Genomic DNA, 21,584 nt, shown 5'->3' on the forward strand with positions numbered 1-21,584 from the left:
ACGTAGTAAAATGTTCAAAGAGAATTCTCAACTTTTTTTGTTATGATGTTCCATTTCAAAGGGGAAATGCTTGTTAGCGTGACCATCTTTAACGTACGCAATTTTTAATTTATCTGATTTCTGGATCATTTTTTTTTTTCAACAAGGAAAAAGCATGTGCAAATGGCTAGTCTTAAAAAGCATGTATACGATTTTTTCTTTTGATTCGACAAACATGAAAACTTTCCGAGTGGAAAGGCATATGTTTTTGTCGAAGAAATGCCTTACAAGGTACATATAACGTACATAATTTTTGACATGGTTAGGTATCATTACCGTGTTTCCACAGAGCAAAGAATATATATATACGGCTAGCTATAAAATAGCAATCATAAAGCTATAATATAGTGAAACCACTTACGTATTCGACCATCGCTCTGAGTTGGCCATGTACCTAACTTGGCCATCTCTTTCAGCTAGCCACTTGCCTAACTTGGTCATTTCTCAAAGTTGGCCACATACTTAATTTTGCTGTTTCTCTAAATTGATTACCTGTCTGTTTTATATATATATATATATATATATATTTCCAAACTATGCAATGTCCGGTAATCTGAAAGATGAAAACTTATTTATCGAAGTATCCGTCATAGCAGTTAAGTTTACAATCTTACTCAACGACTAAGAACTACTTGTAGACATTGAGTGTTTTAGATTATAGCATTTTGAATGTACTAAAAATTATGCCATATTTTTTTAAAGATTTATTTGTTTGAAATGTTGTAAAAAATCTGAGTGTACTTATTAAAACTGAAGCATTAACAACATAAAGGAATCCATCTTATTTTGTAAAGCAGTCATAAGTCTTTCAATAATTCCACAATGTAGTAACAAGCACGTTTATTCACCGTGATAGACAAAAAGTGCAAGGTCAAACTGGCCCAAGAGGTAAGTGTGGCAAGGTCATTATTTAAGACGGAGACCATCACTCTATTAGTATCATCAGTGAGTCTTTAGTGGCAGTGACGATAGGTGCTCAACAACGGATGAAGGTGATTATACTGAATATTACTGGAACTGTATATCACATAAGTAATAAATATTTCTCATAGTCAGATTTTATTTTTATTTAATTTACATGTAATTCTTAAGCTAGAAAGAAAATCATTTAGTTAATTAAGTTTATAACAAGCTAATAAAATCTTCCATTGACAAGAACTAATGAAGTATCTTACTTAACCTTATCAAAAGATGTATTTAAATGTTTCATAAACCGTTTACTAATTAAATATTTCACAATGTATTTAGCTAATTAACGTTAAAAAATAAAGTTAATTAACCATTAAAACACTTTATCAGAGATCTTAATATACGTTGTGTTAGTCAAACATTTCTAAAAACATCTTGCTAATTAAAGTCGGTAAACTTTTTTTTTTTTTTTTGTAATAAAATAATATTCACATTTCGACATATTTAACACTAGCAAAATACCCGTTCCTCCCGCGGGGAGAATACCTTTCATTTTGGACATAAGGTACTAATTGGGACTGAATTTGGCATCGGAAATGATTTTGATTTAAAAGGCATCGGAAGTGACACTGTTCACCTCAGCGACTCGGAAAATTATGGATTTGGCACTAATATCGATCATTTTCAAATAGATTCCCTTTCCTAAGTTCCACACTCAAAGTTCAGTAATAAAAGCCATCTCAGACCTAAACATCATCTATGTGGCAAATTTGGTCGAGATCAGTCTCGTGGTTCACGAGTTATTAATTGATATCCGTTGAGGAAAGTCAAAGATTTTGGGAGATCATAGGGGAGATCATTTTAAGCAAAAATGCTTATATGAACATAGGGTCTATTCCCCCCCGTTCCGGGCATAGGGGTGGGGGTAACTTTTTGCCTCTTGCACTTGCCGATTTTCGTTTGAAAAATTCCAGCACACCCTGCAATTGGGACTATGTTACAATTGGGACTATGTTACATATTATACCTCGTTTGAAAGCTAATAAAACAGGCTTGCAGATCGTACACAAATTGTTCCAGTAATGCATACAAGAGAGAAGTAACGGAGGGAATTTTTTTAAAAGTTCCCTATAAAATTTCCATTTTAAAACAATTTTTCAGTGATCTTGAGTGAAAACACTGTCGCTATAGGAACATTATCTGATTAGGCGAAACTGATACTGAATATCAAAGATCCAGGTGAGGTGTCAACTTTTTGGCTTGATTAGAAGCCGTGAAAAAACGCATTCTTCCTAACTCCTTACTCGAATAACATAACAATGTTCCAACTTTCCATAGATGACAATGGTGACAATGGTTACGAATGCTTTTATGCAAAATTGGAAATACAATACTATTCCCTAACATACGAGAGCTCTACATTTCTATGCGGGAACACTGTTATAGGGAATTTTTTTTAAAAAAATCCCTCCGTTACTTCCCTCTTGAACGCAGTACTGGAACAATTTATATACCATCTGCAAGCCTGTTTTATTAGCTTTCAAAGGAGGTATAATACGTAACATAACCCCAACTACAGGGTGTACTAGAATATTTCAAACGAAAATCGGCAAGTGCGACAGGCAAAAAAGTTACCCCCACCTCTATCTCCGGAACGAAGGAGATAGACCCTATGTTCATATAAGCATTTTTGCTTAGAATGACCTCCCCCATGACCTCCCAAAATCTTTGACTTTCCTCACCCGACATCCTTGCCCTACGTTTTACTGTCAAAGTAAAATGATGAAAACCATCCTAGGCCCAAACATCATCTATATTGAAAATTTGATCGAGATCAGTTGAGTGATTCAAGAGGTATGAAGTCACTAATATAGTTATATATTTGTATATATAGATTTAAATATTTACATCATACATGTAAATCAAAAAGTACGGATAACTAAAATATAGTTACTTAGTAACACAATTTTAAACATTTGTAAGAAGTGTTTAATTCAATACTCAAGAAGTTCAATATTTAGTTTAAATGTCTTAGTTCACTAAACGTTTCACAGAAAATAGCTAATTAAACATCCTAATAAATGTTTCATAGAACGTTTAACTAGTTAAACGTTTCATAAAATGTTTAGCTAGTTAAACATTTATGAAAACGTTTCTTAATACGTTTGACACATTTAACGTTTATCATTTATCTAACTAGAAGTTTTAAAATACCTTTAGTAAACATTTTACTGAGTTTAATTCATTAAATAAACATTTCTTCTTTAACAAAAATGTGAGTTTCAACGCACTAAATCGGGGAGCGTGAACTCACATGCGTAATTGAAAGACCTGTCTAACTTTGGAGCGTGCCTTTAGAACTCTTCAATCTGCGCTGCGGATGATTCTGTCATTCCCCATTTTTTTTAAATGAAAAAATCTGAATTGTAACTACTTAAAATAAGGTCTCAGTTATCGAGGTTAACCAATTAAGCGGTATAAAATGTTTTCGGTTAAAAACACTTAATAGGGAGCATTAAAGTTTTTTTATTATTGGAACATGTAAATGGTGTAATCACGTATTCAATTCGCCGACACTCACGCTTCTCATTCTTCAATTCGCCATAGGTAGTAAACTGGGACGATATTATCTGCTTAGTTGATGGAAGTCAAGTACGGAATTGAAAAAGGGCAATGTCTCCTTATAGCCTCAACCGTGAAAAGAAAACGAAAAAAGTTTCGAGCAATCAAACCCTGAGATTTCTAGCAAGAACTAAAACTCTTCCAGCATTTGTTACTTTATCCAGTGTTTTGAAAGAACTCTATTCTCTGAGAAGGCTTAAACTTCCATTTTAAAAAAAATAGAAAAAAAAATAAAGGAAACCACTTGAAACTACTCAAGATTCGAGGAAGTACTACCTGCATACGTTTTACTTTCCCGTATGGAGGTAATTTCCTTTGTTCCCAGGAAAAGATATAAGAGCTCCATCAACGCTTGTTCCATCTGGTGAGAGCAGAGAGAAGTAAGGCTAGTTGAATGCTGCACCTGGCACCATCTGTAGTCTGTAGTAGTTACTAAACACTTTTTTTTTCTTTTAGAACACCAAAGACACATTGAAATAAAGTCTTGTTCAGAAAAGTGTGTTTGTTCTCTTGTATTTCTTTACATAAACTCAATTTCTTCTTTCTAAATTGTAAAAGCGAACAAGTTATCCAAAGCTTTTATTGTAAGAGAACTAAATAGAAAAGAAATAGCTGAGAGAACACGGGATTGATTAGCTTTACTGCAGCAATTGTGTTGTTCAAATACTTTTTCCTTTCAAAGTAAATCTTAAGAAAGCACTTTATCCCTATAAATTTATTGTTATATTTTCCTTATTGTTTCATTCGGCTTTACTTAGCCTATTGATTCTTTTTTATTTTCATTAATGAAAGAAACAACATTAAGCTTCTAATTTCATCTTTCTAATATGCTTTACAAATGAAAACAATATTACACTCTATGCAGACTTTCCAGTCTACTATGAGGTGTTTTCACCTGCCAGATGACATATAATCAATTTCTTCATCAATGGTCAGCGCTTCTCCTCCAAACCCTAGTATTAAATACAGGGTGGCCCAAAAGTAGGTATACAGTCCCGTATTGATCGGTCATGACATTTTATATAATTGCTTATTGTTATCCATATAAGTATTGATTTGGATTCTTCTTTATTTGTTCTGAATTTATTTTCACTTATACCTTAAGCTCGGAACAAACCAAAGTAATTAAATTCATTATCTTAATCAATTAAAATGACATACTTGATCGAATAGGAGGTTCTGTATTATGTTCAGAGATCTGGAAAGGAATGTGACACTTCGGTAAATCAACTAATTAATCCAACGTTATTACATCTGACTTTTAAAAACTCAGTCTAAATGAATTCAGAATTAGATAGATTTGGACCCGCTACCCACATTTTACGAACTATCACAGGGTAAACGAACTATGAATGTATTAGGTATATCGTCTTCTACAGTGTACACTGTGTACAATATTGTAAAAATTAGAAGTCTTTAATAAAGTCCTACAATAGATTATTTGATTTACAAAAATACGCTACTTTGAGCATATAGAATAACGATTCGTGAATTGTAACCATGTACTCGTATATGTACTACTAAATACTATCAATGGGTGTACACCTGTAGTGTTCAGCATAAAATAACTAATCAAATCTATGGACGCCGAAACCTGGATGTTCAATGCCCGTTCACCAAAGCCATCCATTGACTTCTGTTCTTAGTCAATTGGATACAGTTTCTACTTTGTATTCCTATTTTCACGAGGTCTGTCTTAATATTGTCCTCCCATCTGCACCAAGGTCTTCCTAATGGGGGTTTCCGATTTAATTTCCAGTTAAAATTTTTGCAAGCATTCTTAATTCCTTTCATTCTGCCTATACGACTTGCTCACCTGAGCCTCCTAGACGGTTCCCCATTCCCGTTCCTCTTGGGTCCAAATACTAATTTCAGGATTTTATTATCAAATATTTTTCTGTGTTCTCCCCTCAGAATAAGTGACATGTTCCTCAACCATACAGCACAACAGACATGGTTATCGTTTTATGTATTTTAAGTTTCTAATCCCTTTAGAATTCGTGTAGACAAAAGATTTTGAACTGAATAACAACAAGAGTTGAGCATAAAATATATAAAATAAATGAACTTTATATTAAACAACTTCTTTCTAAAAATGCTGGAAAATTGCCAAAATTTAGCTTTGCGCAATGTCTGTTTCAATGATACCATGCCTGTATGTTACGAAACAATGTTGGAATACGCAGTCATGAGATTATACTGAACTGACGGTGAACTGGAATCTTGATTTTTTGCTCGCTCAGAGAATGATCCTTCACTTCACTTACCAGTAACTAACATGATAAGTTTTGAGTTGTTTGGGTCTTCCTCCTCAACTGACCAACGTCCACCAATTTCACACGAGGGTAATTCCTCTTCGTCGTAAAGTATTCATCGATAACCCGTACGAATGAGGTTTTTGTCCAGCCAGTTCAATATTAGAGTTTCTTTTTCTTTCTTTACGTATGTTTGTGTTTCCTATTAATCTTCCTACTTCGATGACGGAGATGATCTATTAGGGAAATATATAACTTAGGCTCCCGAACTAAGTTACTCTTAAGTATGGGAAGTCATCAGTCTGTTGATAGGTATCAGGAAAAAATGGAATACGATAGAGAAAAGTTTTTTTTTTCTAATAAACGTTCCGACAATAAGTTCTATCTCTTTCATTAACTCCCTATTAAAATCGCAAGTGGTACAAATCAACGGTTTCCTGTTGTTATAACATTGATCGTCATAGAAAAGAGGAACAATAAGAGCCAGAAGTGATCTTTTGTAAAATGTTCCAAGGATAGGTTCTATTTTCACCTGATCTCTACACTAAAATCGAATGTGAAATCATTAATCTCCGCGATAAAGCAAAAACGGAAAGAGATAGCAAGAATAGCCTTTTTTTAATATATGGAATCAGAATCCCAACAATGGGTATCATCTCAGCTTTTAGCCTTCTTCTGCAACTAAAGTAGTAAAAGGTAGCATAACTTCTGGTTTCAGTATTGATTTCTACTTGTGAAAGTATGGTAGATTTTCAAGAAATGAGAATAATATTAAAATAATTATGACTTCCGGCTAAGGTTGGGGTAGTCAATTTAACCTTAGGGACACCACTGAAATAACCCACATGTTTCTTTGTTACATAAGAGGGATAAATCAACATGTCCTTCTAGTTCAGGGTTGCCTTCCGGTTAACCTTCTGGAAAAGAAAACGATGTTGCAATTTATTATTCTTTTGTTCACAAAGTGTTGTATAGACTTACAACACGTGTAATCTTTATAGCTTCATATTTAGTATGTTGGATTGCTTTAAAAGTCTAGTACTTTATTATCTTTAACGTATGTTTGGCGTGATACTACCATTGTTATTGATACATTAACAACATATATCCATTTTAGTGCAAGCTTAGCGATGGCAACAGCGCATTCTGTTGAAACCACACTCGTGTTGTTTATGAGTTGTTTGGAGTGTTATTCAAGTGTGGTTAGGATAAATTTTCTGTTTGAGTACAAAGGAAGCAGATTGGGGATTATTTGAAAGTTGGAAGAATATAATAGTGTAAGATGAAACCTCTTGAGAAGTAAATTTGTACCCCAGTCTTAGTAGAGAGAGACAGAAGAAGATTAAATCATTTTTAAGCCACTGGATCGATTTCTAAAATCTGTTGACATTATATATAACCGTTTTTGTACTATATCGATCAAGATTGAAATCAGAAACGGATGATTTCTACCACCTCCGGTATGGATGTAGGGTTAAGAAAACAGCACTGAATCAATTGCAACAATCCACTTCTCGATGTCTTGCCGTTCTTGTCCTATGAAAATTAATATTGAAACCGGAAGTAGTAGTAAATTTCAAGTATTTCTTGTTTTAGTAGACTGTTACGGTGTCTTTTTCTCAGACCTTAAATAGATTTTCCAAAAAACCGCTAATCGCTGTATGGTGTTTTTTTTTTTTTTCTTTAGCTCTATGGCGACCTATGTTGGAACCACAATTGTTTGATTTCAACCACTACTGGTTACAATAGAGGGTTAACGGAGAAGATAAAACTTATTCTTGTCATGCTGATATTAGATGAACGACTTCTCGATGCTCTGATATTGCCGACAGACGGACATACTGACATAAGTGTTCTATAAGAGTTCCGATACTTTTACGTATCATAATTTGGCAGTCTAATAATTGTAAGAGATAGTGAGAAACTACTGTTATCTCGATTTGATTTAACTTTTAATTTAGCGTCTCTTTCAGCAGCAAGGACGCTTATTGCAGAATTTAAAGAGAAAATCAATAAGATGTTAGAAAACTTGAGGGAGGGCTGTGAAAATAAATGTTAGCAAGACAAGAGCCTTGGTAATTCAAACGAGGCGGTCGGTGTCAAATATAGAAGTAGGAGGGGAGAAAATAGAACAGGTGACTAATTTTTGATACCTGGGTAGTATTATTAGTGACTATATGAAGTGTGAAGGTGAAATAAAAGCAAGAATAAGAATGGCAAAGGAAGCATTTAGGAGGAAGAAAATTCTATTTTGTGGGACCTTGAACAAATAGTTGGGAAAAAGACTCCTAAAATTCTTCGTGTTGAATACTGTGCTGTATTGGTCAGAAACATGGACATTACACAAAAATGATGAAGAACGACTTGCAGCTTTCAAAATGTGGGTGTGGAGAAGAAGGCAGAGAATTAGCTGGATCGAACGGAAAATGAATGAGATTGTGTTAGAAATGCACGGGAGAAAAAAAAAAGAATTTTAGAAGAGGAAGAGAAACTGGTTAGGACATTGGCTGAGAAGAAGCTGTGTCATGAGGGACGTGCTAGAGAGCATAATGGCAGCAAAGACAGGGAGGGGCGAAATAGACTACAATTAATGGACGACATCAAAACAAAGAAATCGTACGTGAAGACGAAGAGATTAGCGAAAGACCATGAAGGATGGAAGTTTCTCAGTTTCAGCAAATGTCCTGCCAATAATGGAAGAATACCTGAGATGATGATCAGCAGCGAGGCTATATGAGACGTGGAACTACTGCTTTCCGTGGAATGCGAATCACATGAACTCCCGTCGGGATGCTGTTGATATGAATTGAGTGTCCAAAGATCAGGTTTTAGCTTTGACTCTATCCCTTAATTGCACGCAGGAATTATAGATTTACTATTTCCTGTTTCAGTATTGAATTCGCGTAGCTTGGGAGTCTACCGTAGTTTTACAATCAGGAACAAAACTCGTTTGTTTACATTTGATTCATATTGAAGAAGAATTTCATTTGTAATGCGTCTTAAACATAAGAAGAATGTGTTGTTAAAACTTAGCGCTTGAACCATTTCTTCTTCTCTTCATCTAAGCGCGAAATGATATCTGAAAAATAATCAGGTAATTCGAAACCCATATAATACTCAGCTCTTCTTAACGAAATATCTTTTCGAGAAGTAAAATGAAATGAGGAAAATGAAATAAAATGTGAGGAAATTGAGAATTCTCAGTTGAATTCCTGGCATAAAAACAAAATGGAAGACTGTTAACCTTAAAAGTCGTCATTTTTGATAGAGAAACTTTCGCTAGAACCGTCATTTATGGTTAAGCTTCTTCACACTCAAAGATGTTTCTAATGTCCCGCTATTTTACCTCAAACTCTGGCCAACGGAGAGAATATTACAGCATTTACTGTTAACACGGTGTTGAAGTTGGTTTAACCTAAGATGTTGACGCTAATGTCGCATAATAATAATCTATTTTTTTTTTTTTTTTTTTATTTGTAAAGACAAGGGAATCAAGTTTTTATCTCTTTCAAGACTTAGCGAAAGAAAAGTACTTTCTCAAGAAACTTAATTTGATGTCACATGATTTGGTGGTAGAGTCCATTTTTACTTTCTATTTCACTATTAAAATTAGGATAGGGATTTCTTTAAATAAAGTATGAACGTCATTGTAAAATTGTGTGTGTTATAATTAGCAATACGTGAGTCACCATTGGAAGAAGATAAATAATAACAGAACGAATTTTTAACAGTATCGGATTGTTTCACCAAGCACGTTTTCCCTAAGCCCAGAAAATGTAGAACATTTCCTCAGTTACTTATCATGATATTGATCATGAACTAGGAATTAATGACAGGACAAAAATCTTGGCTAATGCCGAAAATAAGGGATGTGTTCTTCATAATAATAAAATAAATGCAATATTGCCAATTGTTAGATAAAGTTTTATTATGAAACTTCAAGAATGAAGGTCATTTATGTCAAAGGAGCTCTGAATATTTCTCAACTATATGGCTTACATACGCTTTCAATTTAGAATTAAATTTATAGCAGTTTTCACGTTTTCAATTACCTTTGTTTCAATTACGAGGGCAAAACTCTGTATCTGAGCCATTCAAGATAAAAGATTTCTTTAATACCTTTTATATTTAAGAGAATAAATAATTAAGGGCGATTTGTATTAAAATAAATGGTTCTTTTGTATGCGCGATTGCTTCAGTAAACTACATTAATTTCTTAGATTTTGTATAGTATAATTCGAATGAGCAGCTTGAAGAAACTTATCGTAATTTCCCCAGTGTTAAAATCAAAACAATATGGTAATTGGGATCTCGACATTAAAAATTATACATTGTTCTTTTGGCTATAGTCAAATTTAAGTAATGCATATGCACTACAAGAAGACTTTTTCATCTTGTTAACGGACTTAAATAAATGAACAAAAAAAAAAAAAAAAAAAAAAAAAAAAGGATTACTACAGCAAGTGTAGTGTAAAGAACATTAATACTTCTGCTCCTCGGATTATATAGCAAATTCCAGCGTCCTGTAAGATTAGTGCAACTTTAAAGTGTGTATTAGGTGGTAGAAAAAGGTGGACATAAATACATGGTAAAGAAGCCTTTAAACATTCTAATATTATTCAATTAATACAGAATTTATTGGTATTGTTGGATGAGACTCGGGATTCGTTCGTTTGAATTAATAAGCTACTATGTTTGTGACAATCTATTGAACCACCCTAACGATCACGATCAAACTTTCAACATGGATGAGGGGTCGGGCCAGAACGATTTTTATCATTTTACTTTTACGGTGCAACGTAGGAGAAGGGGAGGGGGAGATACATCTAAAAAATAAAAATGAAAGTGACTGTGTCTTTGTAACTTCATCACTCTGAAGTCAACAGAAAAATCTCAATCAAATTTTCAATATAATTGAGGTTCAGCCCTGAAATGTTTGTATCACTTTGACGATGGAATTTAGTGGACGGAGATTGGGTGAGACATTCAAAAGTGATCTAAAATTACCCATATTAGTGTCGAATGTATGGTTTTCCGGGCCGCTGAAATGAATAGTGACAGTTCCGATGCTGTTTAAATCCAAATTTGCTCAATAGCTTGGGTGTGGGGAGGAGGAGATGTATAAAATGATCTAAAATCACCAATATTAGTATCAAATCCAAAATTTTTGGGGGTCTTTGAGTTGAAAAGTAACACTTGTGATCTCGTTTTTATGCGCAAATTCAGCCCCGTAACTTGAGGAAGGGGGATATATAGAAATGATTTTAAAAAAAGACCAATATTAGTATCAAATCCATAGTTTTCGGGGTCGCTGAGATGAACAGTGACAATTCCAATCCTGTTTTTATCCAACTTCAGCATCGCAACGTAGGGGAAGAGGAGGTAGCGCTCTCAAATGGGTCGGGTCGGGTCAGCCCGAGTCGGGTCGGGTTGTCGGGTCAGGCTACTCAGGTCGGGTGGTCGGTTCGGGTCAGTCGGGTCGGGTTATCGGGTCGGGTCAGTTCACTTTGGTCAACTGAGTTTAGGTTGAGCTTAAACTCGGCTGGAGTCGAAAGCTGCTGTTTTTCACTAGCTGCCTAATTAAAAACAGCAATTTTCAATTGATTTTATAGAAGCCAGCCATAAATCTATTTTGAACACTTGCAGCTAGTGTTTTTATGGTAAATGCTTATTTTTGTACTTGTGTGTACTTTAATTTATAAATGTGGAAGATTGATTTTACCAATCGACTGTAATATTAATATCTACGCCAATATGGAATCTGGATTTAGAACAAAACTAGAGGTTGTTTAAGCAAGGCCAAAAGAAAGATTGGATATGGACGACCAGGCCCAAGCAGGGCCGCGGTGGCTCAGTGGTAGAGAATTCAAGGTGTCCATGGTTCGATTCCAGCTTGTGCTAAGTGGGCTTTGTGGTGGAGAAACGTCGTGTAGTGGGTTTTCTCGGGGTTTTCCTGTTTCCTCCCACTTTCTTCATTCCACCATTGCATTCATTTCTCATGATCACGATATCCCTTAACCTCGGTGCAGAATTGAGGGACCTTAAACTGAATATTTCATTTTATTTCACCAAGCCCAAGAACATCGATACAAGAATAATATAAAGATTGGATATGCAAGACAAAGTGAATAGTAGTCTTGCTCTTGACCCTGCTTGGCAAGTAGCGATGAGCATATTTTCTTGCTTTCCGTATAGTATGAAAGAACATAATCAAGATCACACTTGGTTTTCATTTGTACCGATGAGGCGAGCATTCTTGGCTCCTGTATAGCATGAAAGACCACCAAGAATACGAAATGCAGGACCAAGACTTTGACTGTGCAAGACAAAGAATAAGACGCAGTAATGATAACCAAGACCCAGGGTGCGAATTGTTTGAATTTCATTTCTTGGTCTGAAAGTGATGAAATAAAATTAGTACTTTATAATTAATTATCATACTGTGTTTTTAAATTTTAAATTACAAAATTCATATTATGTATCTTCTTACTTGCAACTATATATACTGTAAAATACGTTTTAATTACCTAGAAAGGAGCTCCTCCGTGGCTAAGCGGTTAGCGTACGCGCCTTTGGCGTTGGAGACCCGGATTCGATTCCCTGCGAGAGCTCATGTGGTTCGGATTCCACGTTAATCAGTAGGTCCACGTCTCATATAGCCTCGCTGCTGAACGGGACGTTAAACTCAAAATCAACTCAAGTCAATTACCTAGAAAGAAAAATCAAAGTGGCGCGGGTCCCGGAATCATAAGAACCTATTTTAAAATGAAAGTTGAAGGGTTGGAGAAAATCAGAGGAGTTCTCCCGTTTCCTCAACCCTTATCATTGTAGTTAAACGATTTCCTTTTGTCTTCTCCAAGAGACTCTTGCTACTGCTTTCCGAGAAGACCCCCTGCTGTCTGAGTAGGTGAGAACACTGACCTTGAATAAAAATTTCGTCACATAGAGCTAAAGCAAGAAAAAAAATAAATTTCTCCCACGTCTGACATTGGTATCAGTTATAAAAAGAAATAACCAAACCTTAAAAGGACCAAATATTCATTAAGATGCATATATAAATCCCCCGCTTCATCTAGCTAGTGGTTAACGTGTAAGACTTCGGTACACTTGGTCCGGGTTTAATTCCCAATGGGAGTGCATTTTGGCGTTCACCCAGTGTCGTGACCATAGTGCTCTCAAAAGTGTCGGTTTGACCCAACCCGTGACCCGATCCGACCTGACTCGGGTCGGGTCGAGTCAACTCGGATCGGCTTACGAGTCGGGTCAATCGGGTCAGCTTGGGTCGGGTTGTCGGGTCGGGTCAATCGGGTCGGCTCGGGTCGGGTTGTCGGGTCAGGTCACTCGGATCGGATCACGGGTCGGGTCGGGTCGGTCTTCAACCCGACCCGACCCGACCCGTTGAGAGCACTAAGAGGAGGAATAAGATATATAAAAATGATCGAAAATACTCAATACCAGTGTCAAATATATGGTTTCCGTGGCCACTGAGATGGATAGTGACACTTCCGATGCCATTTAAATATATATTCAGCCACGCAACGTGAGGGATGATAAGGAGAGAGAAATATTAAAATCATACAAAATGACCGGTATCAGAGAATGCTTTAGTAATAAGGTAATGCAGGTATATATATAAGCCAGTTCAGCTAAATACGCCAAGTGTTCAGTACTGGGAAGTTTCCGACGAAATCCGCTAAAATGCGTTTCCAATATCTGCCACGGTCTTGGACAAGTTCTATTTGATGGATACTCTGGGAGACAGCGCTGAGACCACCACGCCGAGCAGTGTTCCTTGCTTCGAGAATGTTCCGTGGAAGGATGTTATTATTTCAATAGAGGTAAGAATGCGTTATTAGTGTCGTGCTAACTCAAAACGTCGATTGTGCACAGCAATGTACGCCTTATTTGTTGTCCGTCTAGAAACACTTTGTGTTTTAAATGTAACCTCAGTATTTGTGCTTCCGTTGCTGTTAAATCAATACGAAGCATGGTGCAGCGAAATACGCCAGGGCTTCAGCAGGCCTGACTACAGAAGGCAAAATGTTTTCATTTGTCCCACACATGTTCCATGTAATATCGGTGTAAATTTTTTAAGTCACAGTACAGTAACAATGTTAGTTTATCTTCTTATGGAGTAAACCTTTTTAGTTTGGAACTTCATTTCAACTTTGGAGATATTTTCTTTTCTTACATTTTATCTTTTCATCTTCATCTTGCACTTTGCCGCATATTCTACTCTTTGCTTCAGCCATGTTGTGTAGTAATATTTGAGTTCGTACAATACAGACGATGTAAGAAGTTGCAAGATTTATTACATTTTTCTAGTAGTATTCTAGACTTGGCGTAATTACCTCCACGTGCTGGTAAATATGTCACTTTGTAACACCATTTCTTTTACGTTGAGTTAAAAATAAAAGAAGTCGCATCATTCCCACATTTTTTTTACACGCGGAAAAGGCTACTCTGCAACGCACATGTCTTGTTCTTTGTGTATTATGCAAATTATGGCCATAAAAAATCCAATACTCTTAACATGGCGTATTTACCTGCACCTGCCTTAGTAAAAACTGACTAACGGGACGTATTGCTATTTTTTTCTTATTTAACCCAGCGAAGCGGGTAACTGATTCTAGTGTGTATAATATAATATTAAAATATTGAACATTTATACAGTTGAACTAGCCGTTATACATATGTGTGACTTAGCACCCGAATATCAGTAAACCAAACATTTTCTAGTTATATTTAGAATATGGGCGGATCAGATGAACATAGTTGTAAGGGCCACTTCCGGTAAAAGTGAGTTATTAGGAAGAATGGATTGAGATTAGACCACAGAACAATATGTAGGTAGTTTAATTTCGGAAATATATCTGCCTAAGGCAGGAAAAATTCGTTTGGTATGTGTCATTAGATTGAACTGTATGAGAGTGATCAACATTCTTTTCAAGTTTACTAGAAATTTAGAAAATATGACATCATTATGTTAGCCAATGCTGCTCATCTTTTATTTGAACATTTATCACCTCATTATTTAAATAAATATAACCATTATAATAATATTCAAAACATTCAACACAAAGCAGAAAACTACACTGTGGCCCAAAAGTAGGTATACAGACCAGCATTGATCAAGTATGACAATTTATTAAGATAATACATTTATTTGCTTCGGTCTGTTCAAAGCTTCAGGTGTAAGTGAAAAGAAATTAAGAACAAACAATGAAGAAACTAAGTTAATACCTGTGTGGATAATAAGTAAATGACATAAAATGCCATGAGCCGACCCGTACGAGATTGGCCACCCTGAATTTAAATTAACAAGTTTTGAACTATCGTCCCAAAAGCAAGAATAATAAAGCAGAACCATATGTACTGACTACAACAACCCACCTAAAAAGAGATAACTAGCTCAGTGTTTCTCAACGTAGGCGTTAAGGGGTGTTATGATTTCCAAAAGGAGCACTGATAAAAAAAGGGTAGATTAGGGGGACGATAAAATATTTAGAGGACGTTAGAGATTTCATGACCTGTTAAACATTTTTCTTATTATTAGAAGAAAGCCATTATGCATTTACAAATTATTAAGAGTTTAGAATGCTTACAAATAACGTTTATTATTATTATTAATGTTATTATTATTTTCCAATCGCAAAGACTTAATAAATCTGAAGGAAAGGAGAAAAGCTGGTTAAGTTAAAACTTTTAATTAATTTCTCAATATTTCTTTTGATCAGCCACTTTTTTCTACATTTATATCCTGATCTTACAATGATGAAAGATATCCAACCGACAAAAAATTTGGTTGTTATAACTTTTAAAAGGACGGTCAAAGAAGCATACGTTGGTCCGTTTCAAAAGTAAGGCGGGTCAGCGCATGTTTAAACAGAAATATGGGGAAAATGTAAGAGAATAGATTGCTAATGTAAGATAAATTATAGAGGAAATTTTCTTTCACGTTATATATATTAAATAATATATTCTGATTTTAAGAATTCAATCTTTTTTGGATCTCAGACTGATTCGTTCAAGCCTTACGTGTCTTGTAAAAATTGTTAAGCCTTGTGAAGGGGTGATTGGGTTAAGATGACGAGGGCACCTCCGAACCATTACATTCACAAAAGTGGGAAATAGTCTAGTAAAGGTTGAGAACCACTGAATTAGCCGAACATGACCATTTTCTTTTCATTATAAATAATAATGCATACTTATACCGTAAATAAATGTCTTTCTTACATAACCTCCGGGCATAGTTTCATTTCTTTCATGGGAGTTAGCCAGGTCAGTCTTATAAGAAGTCAGATGAAAGTGAAGAATTGCCGGAGCATCCAACGTAGCGTGTATTTGTCTGCCATCTAGTAGGAGAGACGAGAAAAACAAAGTATTCATGTTAGGATCAAAAGGTGAAATTATGTGTAGTATTTTAAAGTTCCATCTGTATCAAGCTTTTATAACTTGAACTACTACAGAGAGCCCTTTTTTGTTACTATCAATTCACAATTTATCTCAATATTTTTTCTTATCCTCAATACTTAGTTACATTTTTTGCATTGACGTATATTGAATTTCAACACTGTGTAAAAAAAAACTAGTAAAGGAATGTCCATTTTCTCGTACATGCATTCTGCGGTCATGATCATCTTAAAAATGAATGACAGGCAAATTCGTGAGGTTGAATGATCTCAAATGGCGGCATTCTCTGGCTCATTGAAAGCTTGTGATGCGTTTGCGTTTTAGAGGCACTTCCGATGGACGCTGTTGAATATGGTGACGTTTATGTCTAAAGGACGTTATTATCAGTTTTCTTCACGTATGCATAATGATATCTATGGACAGTGGCGTAACTACAATGGGACGAGTGGAGCAGTTGCTCCAGGGCGCACAGTAAAAGGGCGCAATGGCGAAAAAAGAATACGGAAAACTGTTACTTATGCCCCCCCCCAAAAAAACGTTTGAAAACACTTTAAAAAGTAGGTACGCTATGACTATTAGCAGTTAATTGACAACAAGCGATACGGGGGGGGGATCCAGGAATTTTTGAGAGGTGGTGCAGGTCTGAAAAATAAACTTCAGACATTTTTCGATATTTGCTCCGTTAACTAAAAATGTGGAATGCAATGCTTCATAATACGTATTTATATCCCCCCTTCTGGTGGCGGCACTGAGGAAAGTTATGTTGTTCAACACGAGAGAATCCAGGATTACCATGAACTGGAAACACAAGCATTATCTGCAATGAGTGGAGAAATTTTAAATCTCAGAATCTTCCTTTTGAGAGAAATTTTAAAACTTTGTTCCACAGTCTTTGAGCAAGCGCTTCATTAGGAACTAATTTATATATGTTACTCCTCATGGAGGGACTTACAAGCCCCACAACCCCTTTCTGGATCCCCACTGGGCGATACCCGGATAACCATCACTGCAATGTTTGTGTAGCTAGCTGCCTAGTGAAAGTTTTGCATAATGAGTCATTGCAATCAGCGCGCACAGCCCCCTCCCGGGAATAACACGGAAGTTGAGCCTGTTTGAAATCTAGTTGATACTTATAAAACTATCCTGTATGAAAACCTTTTTTTTTTATTATTCTATTATTTATATAATCACAGACCTTGAATTAACATTTACAGCATATGCCATGTATCATTTTTAAATACATTTGTCCAAACAAACAAAAATATGTTTCATATCAACCCATCTTTTTTTATTTAACTCCATTTTTTATTTTCTTCTTTTTAATAACTCGGCATGTGCTAAAATTAAACTAGTTTCGCAAATAACTAACTTCTTGCTTCCAACAACTCCTCCCCCCGTCCATTATTGATCGTACCCCCATCTGTCGGGAGCTCTTCTAATTCTTTGGGACCTTCTTCTATAGTTAATAGCAATAGGTTCCTCCTGAGACATAACAGAGCTTTTATTATTTCCAGTTTGCTCATAATTCTGTAATCTTCGGTCGCTTACAATCTGCCGTGTATGTTCTGGAAAACTCTCCGTCATTCCTTTGACTCCGTTGATTTTCTGTCTTAATTGAAGGCTCTTGTATTTGTTTATTTTTCTTACTCAACATCACTCTAGGAATTCTCGTTTGGTTTCTTTGATATCTACGAATATTTCCAATTACTAACACTTCCAAAATGTTACTACCTAACAATTGTATAAAACGACCTTTAATAAACTTAGGTAGATCACCTTTATAATTTTTTACCCATACAGTTTCTCCTTCAGACAAAACTGACTCTAGTTGATTCCAATAATCACGGTTTTTTTATTGTCAAAAATACTCGGTGAAACATTATACTACGTACTAGTTTAAACCAAAAAATTAAAGTGGCTGGTGAAGAGTTGGTTACTTTAGTTGGAGTATGTAAAAGGGTATAATTAGTTTCGTTTAACCAATTAACTACATTTTGTTTAGTTATTCTATATCCATTTTGTATATTTCTCCTTTTTAGTAGTTTCTTAAAAGTTTGTACAGCTCTTTCGGCACTTCCATTACTTGCTGGTGAATATGGTGGAGTTATTACTAATCTAATGCCTCTGTTCTTGCAATAGTCCTGAAACTCTCGACCTTTGAAAGGAGGGCCATTATCTGTCACAATAATTCTAGGAGATCCAAAGAAACCAAATAATTCTTCCAAACACTACTAATATGTTACTAAAGTATTAGTAGAATCTACCTTCCATACTCTAATCAAATGTGAGAAAGTATCTACCATTATTAAAAAGAGAAAACCAAAAATTTGACAATGATCAATATGTATTCGTTCAAAAGGTTTGTCTGTTTTGGGCCATGAGCCAAAATTAACCTAGGTGGATTATTGGCTATAGTTGCACAAACTTCACAGTCTTGCAAATATCAATATAAATCTGTATTCATATAGTGCCACCATACTTCCTTATTGGCCACTGCTTTAGTAGCAAAACTACCTATGTCCTCTCTGTGTAATCTTTCTTTATAAATATTTCTCAACCTTCTTGGAAGAAGTACTAATCTACCTTTCCAAAACAAGTAATTATCTTGTAGCTCTAATTGAAATCTTCTGCGAAATAATTCCCTGTATTCCTTATAATCTAGGCAAGGTGGTAATCGTTTAGGCCAACCATTCAACATCCAATCTTTCACTTGTTTAAACATAAAATCCTTTTGTAACTCTTCTTCTATTTCTTCCTTATTTAATATGTTTGTAAAGATCTCGTTGATATAATCTGGAGCTATTAATTCTTCTTCGGTTGGTACATCTAACGGAAATCTAGATAAATAATCTGCAACTTTCACTGTTTTACTATAAATAATATCATAGTCATCATTTTCTAACAAAAGAAACAACCTTTGCATACGCGGAGAAGCACCATGAGGAGGAGCTTTCAAACCAAAAATTCATTTAACCGGTTGAGAATCTGTTAGAGGTTTGAAACTCGTATCAAATAAAAACTTATAAAACTTACGTACACCAAAAATTACTGCTAAAGCTTCTTTCTCAAATTGTGAATATTTCTTTTCAGCGTCGGATAAGGTAGCAGATGCACAAGCAACAGTTTTTAATTGTTCACCTATTTCATTGTATAACACAGCACCGACTCCAGCTGGTGAAACATCTGTCATTAGAACTACTTTGGCATTCTCATCAAAAGGATGTAAAAGTCTTGCCTTTTGTAACATGCTTTTGGCTAAGCAAAATTCCTCCTCCTGTTTAGCAGTCCATTCCCAATGTACATCTTTTTTAACAATCTATACAATTCGGGAATGTGTGATGACAAGGATGGTGGATGTCTGTGATAAAAGTTTAACATACCCAAAAAAGACTGTAACTGGGTTACATTTACAGGAGACGGTGTGTCTAATATCGGTTGTAATTTATCCTATGCAGGCAATATTCATTGTTTTGAAATATCGTATCCTAAATATGTTAAAGAATCTAAAAAAGATACTCTTATCCTTGTTCACCTGTATATTTAGACTTTGAAATTTATTAGTACTTGCATTGTCCTCTGGTAACACTCTTGTACGTTAACTCCCCAAATAAGAATATCATCCAAGTAACAAGCTACTACCTTTCATATTTTGTACGACTGTATCCATAAATTTCTGAAATATCTCAGCAGAACAATTAAGACCAAAAGGTAGCCTATGCTGCATATATAATCCCCTTGGCGTGTTAAATACTAAATATTTTTGATAATTTTGTTCTATTTCCAGCTGTAGGTAAGCCTGCTTTAAATCTAATACAAAGAAATTGGCATGGGCTAACCTATTAAGTAAATCCCCTATTTTCGGAAGAGGATAGCTGACTTTCTCAGTTATCAAATTAAGTGTACGTTTAAAATCTAAGCAAAGTCTAACCGTATCATTCCTCTTCTTTTACGATTACCATTGGAGTAGCCCAATCAGATTGTTCAACTTTCCTTATTACTCCTGCTTTACACAATTTATCCAGTTCTGGTTTAACTGTTTTTCTTAAGGAATAAGGTACATCATAGGCTTTTCTAAAAATACGCGTAACATTTTGTCTGAGCGGTATTGATACTTTAAACTCCTTAATAGGTACATTAATTGAACCATTAAATACGACATTAAATTGTACTAATAATTGTTCTGTAAGGTAATCACCGACGTATCCTTATTCACCTCAACCTGCTTCATATCTTCCGATTTATTTAACATATTCGATAATTGAATCCTCCATTGAGGATACATCGCATCTAACCAACTTCTGCCTAATATGGGTTGATACATATCATTTTGTGCTACCATTATGGGCAATTCGGCTTGTGTATAGCCCGCTCCCCCCAGTTCTTTGTCACCGGAACTGGAAGAGTCACTACTACTACTACTACTACTACTACTACTACTACTACTTCGACTACTACTACTACTTATATCGAGAACAGAACCCAACCAACCCCTGCGGGGCTTCTAACCCGTTCCTACTACTAGTACTACTAGTATTGCTACTAACTATCACCACTACTACTTCTACTACTACTACTACTACTACTGCTACTACTACTACCGCTACTACTATTTATACTAAAGCCTCCTTACCACAAGATTTACATCTTAAATCTTTATAACATGTGATTCCGATTCATTATGAACTAATATGAACCGTTAGAATCACTATGATTCGTTAAAAATCACTGGGGGAGCGGGCTATACTCAATCCGGCAATTCTCCAACATATTTTAAATATTGAACTTTAACCGTAGATTTACCTACAGTTTTAATAGGTGAACCATCCGCATTATTTAGCCGTCCTTGAAATGGTTCTATTGGTTTTCCTTTTAATACAGATGACGTATGTCCTATTTTAGATGCCGCATTGCAGATGCTCCTGTATCTACCAAAAATTCTACCAACTTCTCATTACAATTTAACGTTACATATAATGGTTTCATATACATGGTTATAGTATAATACTAATCCTACCGACTGCGCCAGTTGAAAACCTTTTTTTTTATTCTTCTATTATTTATATAATCACAGACCTTGAATTAACATTTACAACATATGCCATGTATCATCTTTAAATACATTTGTCCAAACAAACAAAAATATGTTTCATATCCAACCCATCTTTTTTTTATTTAACTCCATTTTTTATTTTCTTCTTCTTTTTAATAATTCAGCATGTGCTAAAATTAAACTAGTTTCGCCAATAACTAACTTCTTGCTTCCGACACTGTACTCCTTCCTTATATTAAGAATTATAAGCAATGATATCATTCTACCTTTTAATTATAAAAGTAGGAGTTAAAAAA

The 21,584-nt window shown here is 35.2% G+C and overlaps 1 protein-coding gene across 1 annotated transcript in view; it reads right to left on the reverse strand.

Annotated features, from left to right (window-relative positions):
- LOC145683006 (putative RNA-binding protein 23) overlaps nt 1-19,485 on the reverse strand; it is a 66,398-nt gene extending 46,913 nt beyond the window's left edge. Inside the window, 2 exon segments of the mRNA XM_081754360.1 lie at nt 18,718-19,136; nt 19,272-19,485. Coding sequence (XP_081610486.1) covers nt 18,718-19,136; nt 19,272-19,485 — 633 coding nt within the window.
- Between the last annotated feature and the right edge of the window lie 2,099 nt (nt 19,486-21,584).

Source organism: Thermobia domestica, chromosome 4 (assembly GCF_964235325.1).
Source record: "Thermobia domestica chromosome 4, izTheDome1.hap1.1, whole genome shotgun sequence".
Lineage (NCBI taxonomy): Eukaryota > Metazoa > Arthropoda > Insecta > Zygentoma > Lepismatidae > Thermobia > Thermobia domestica.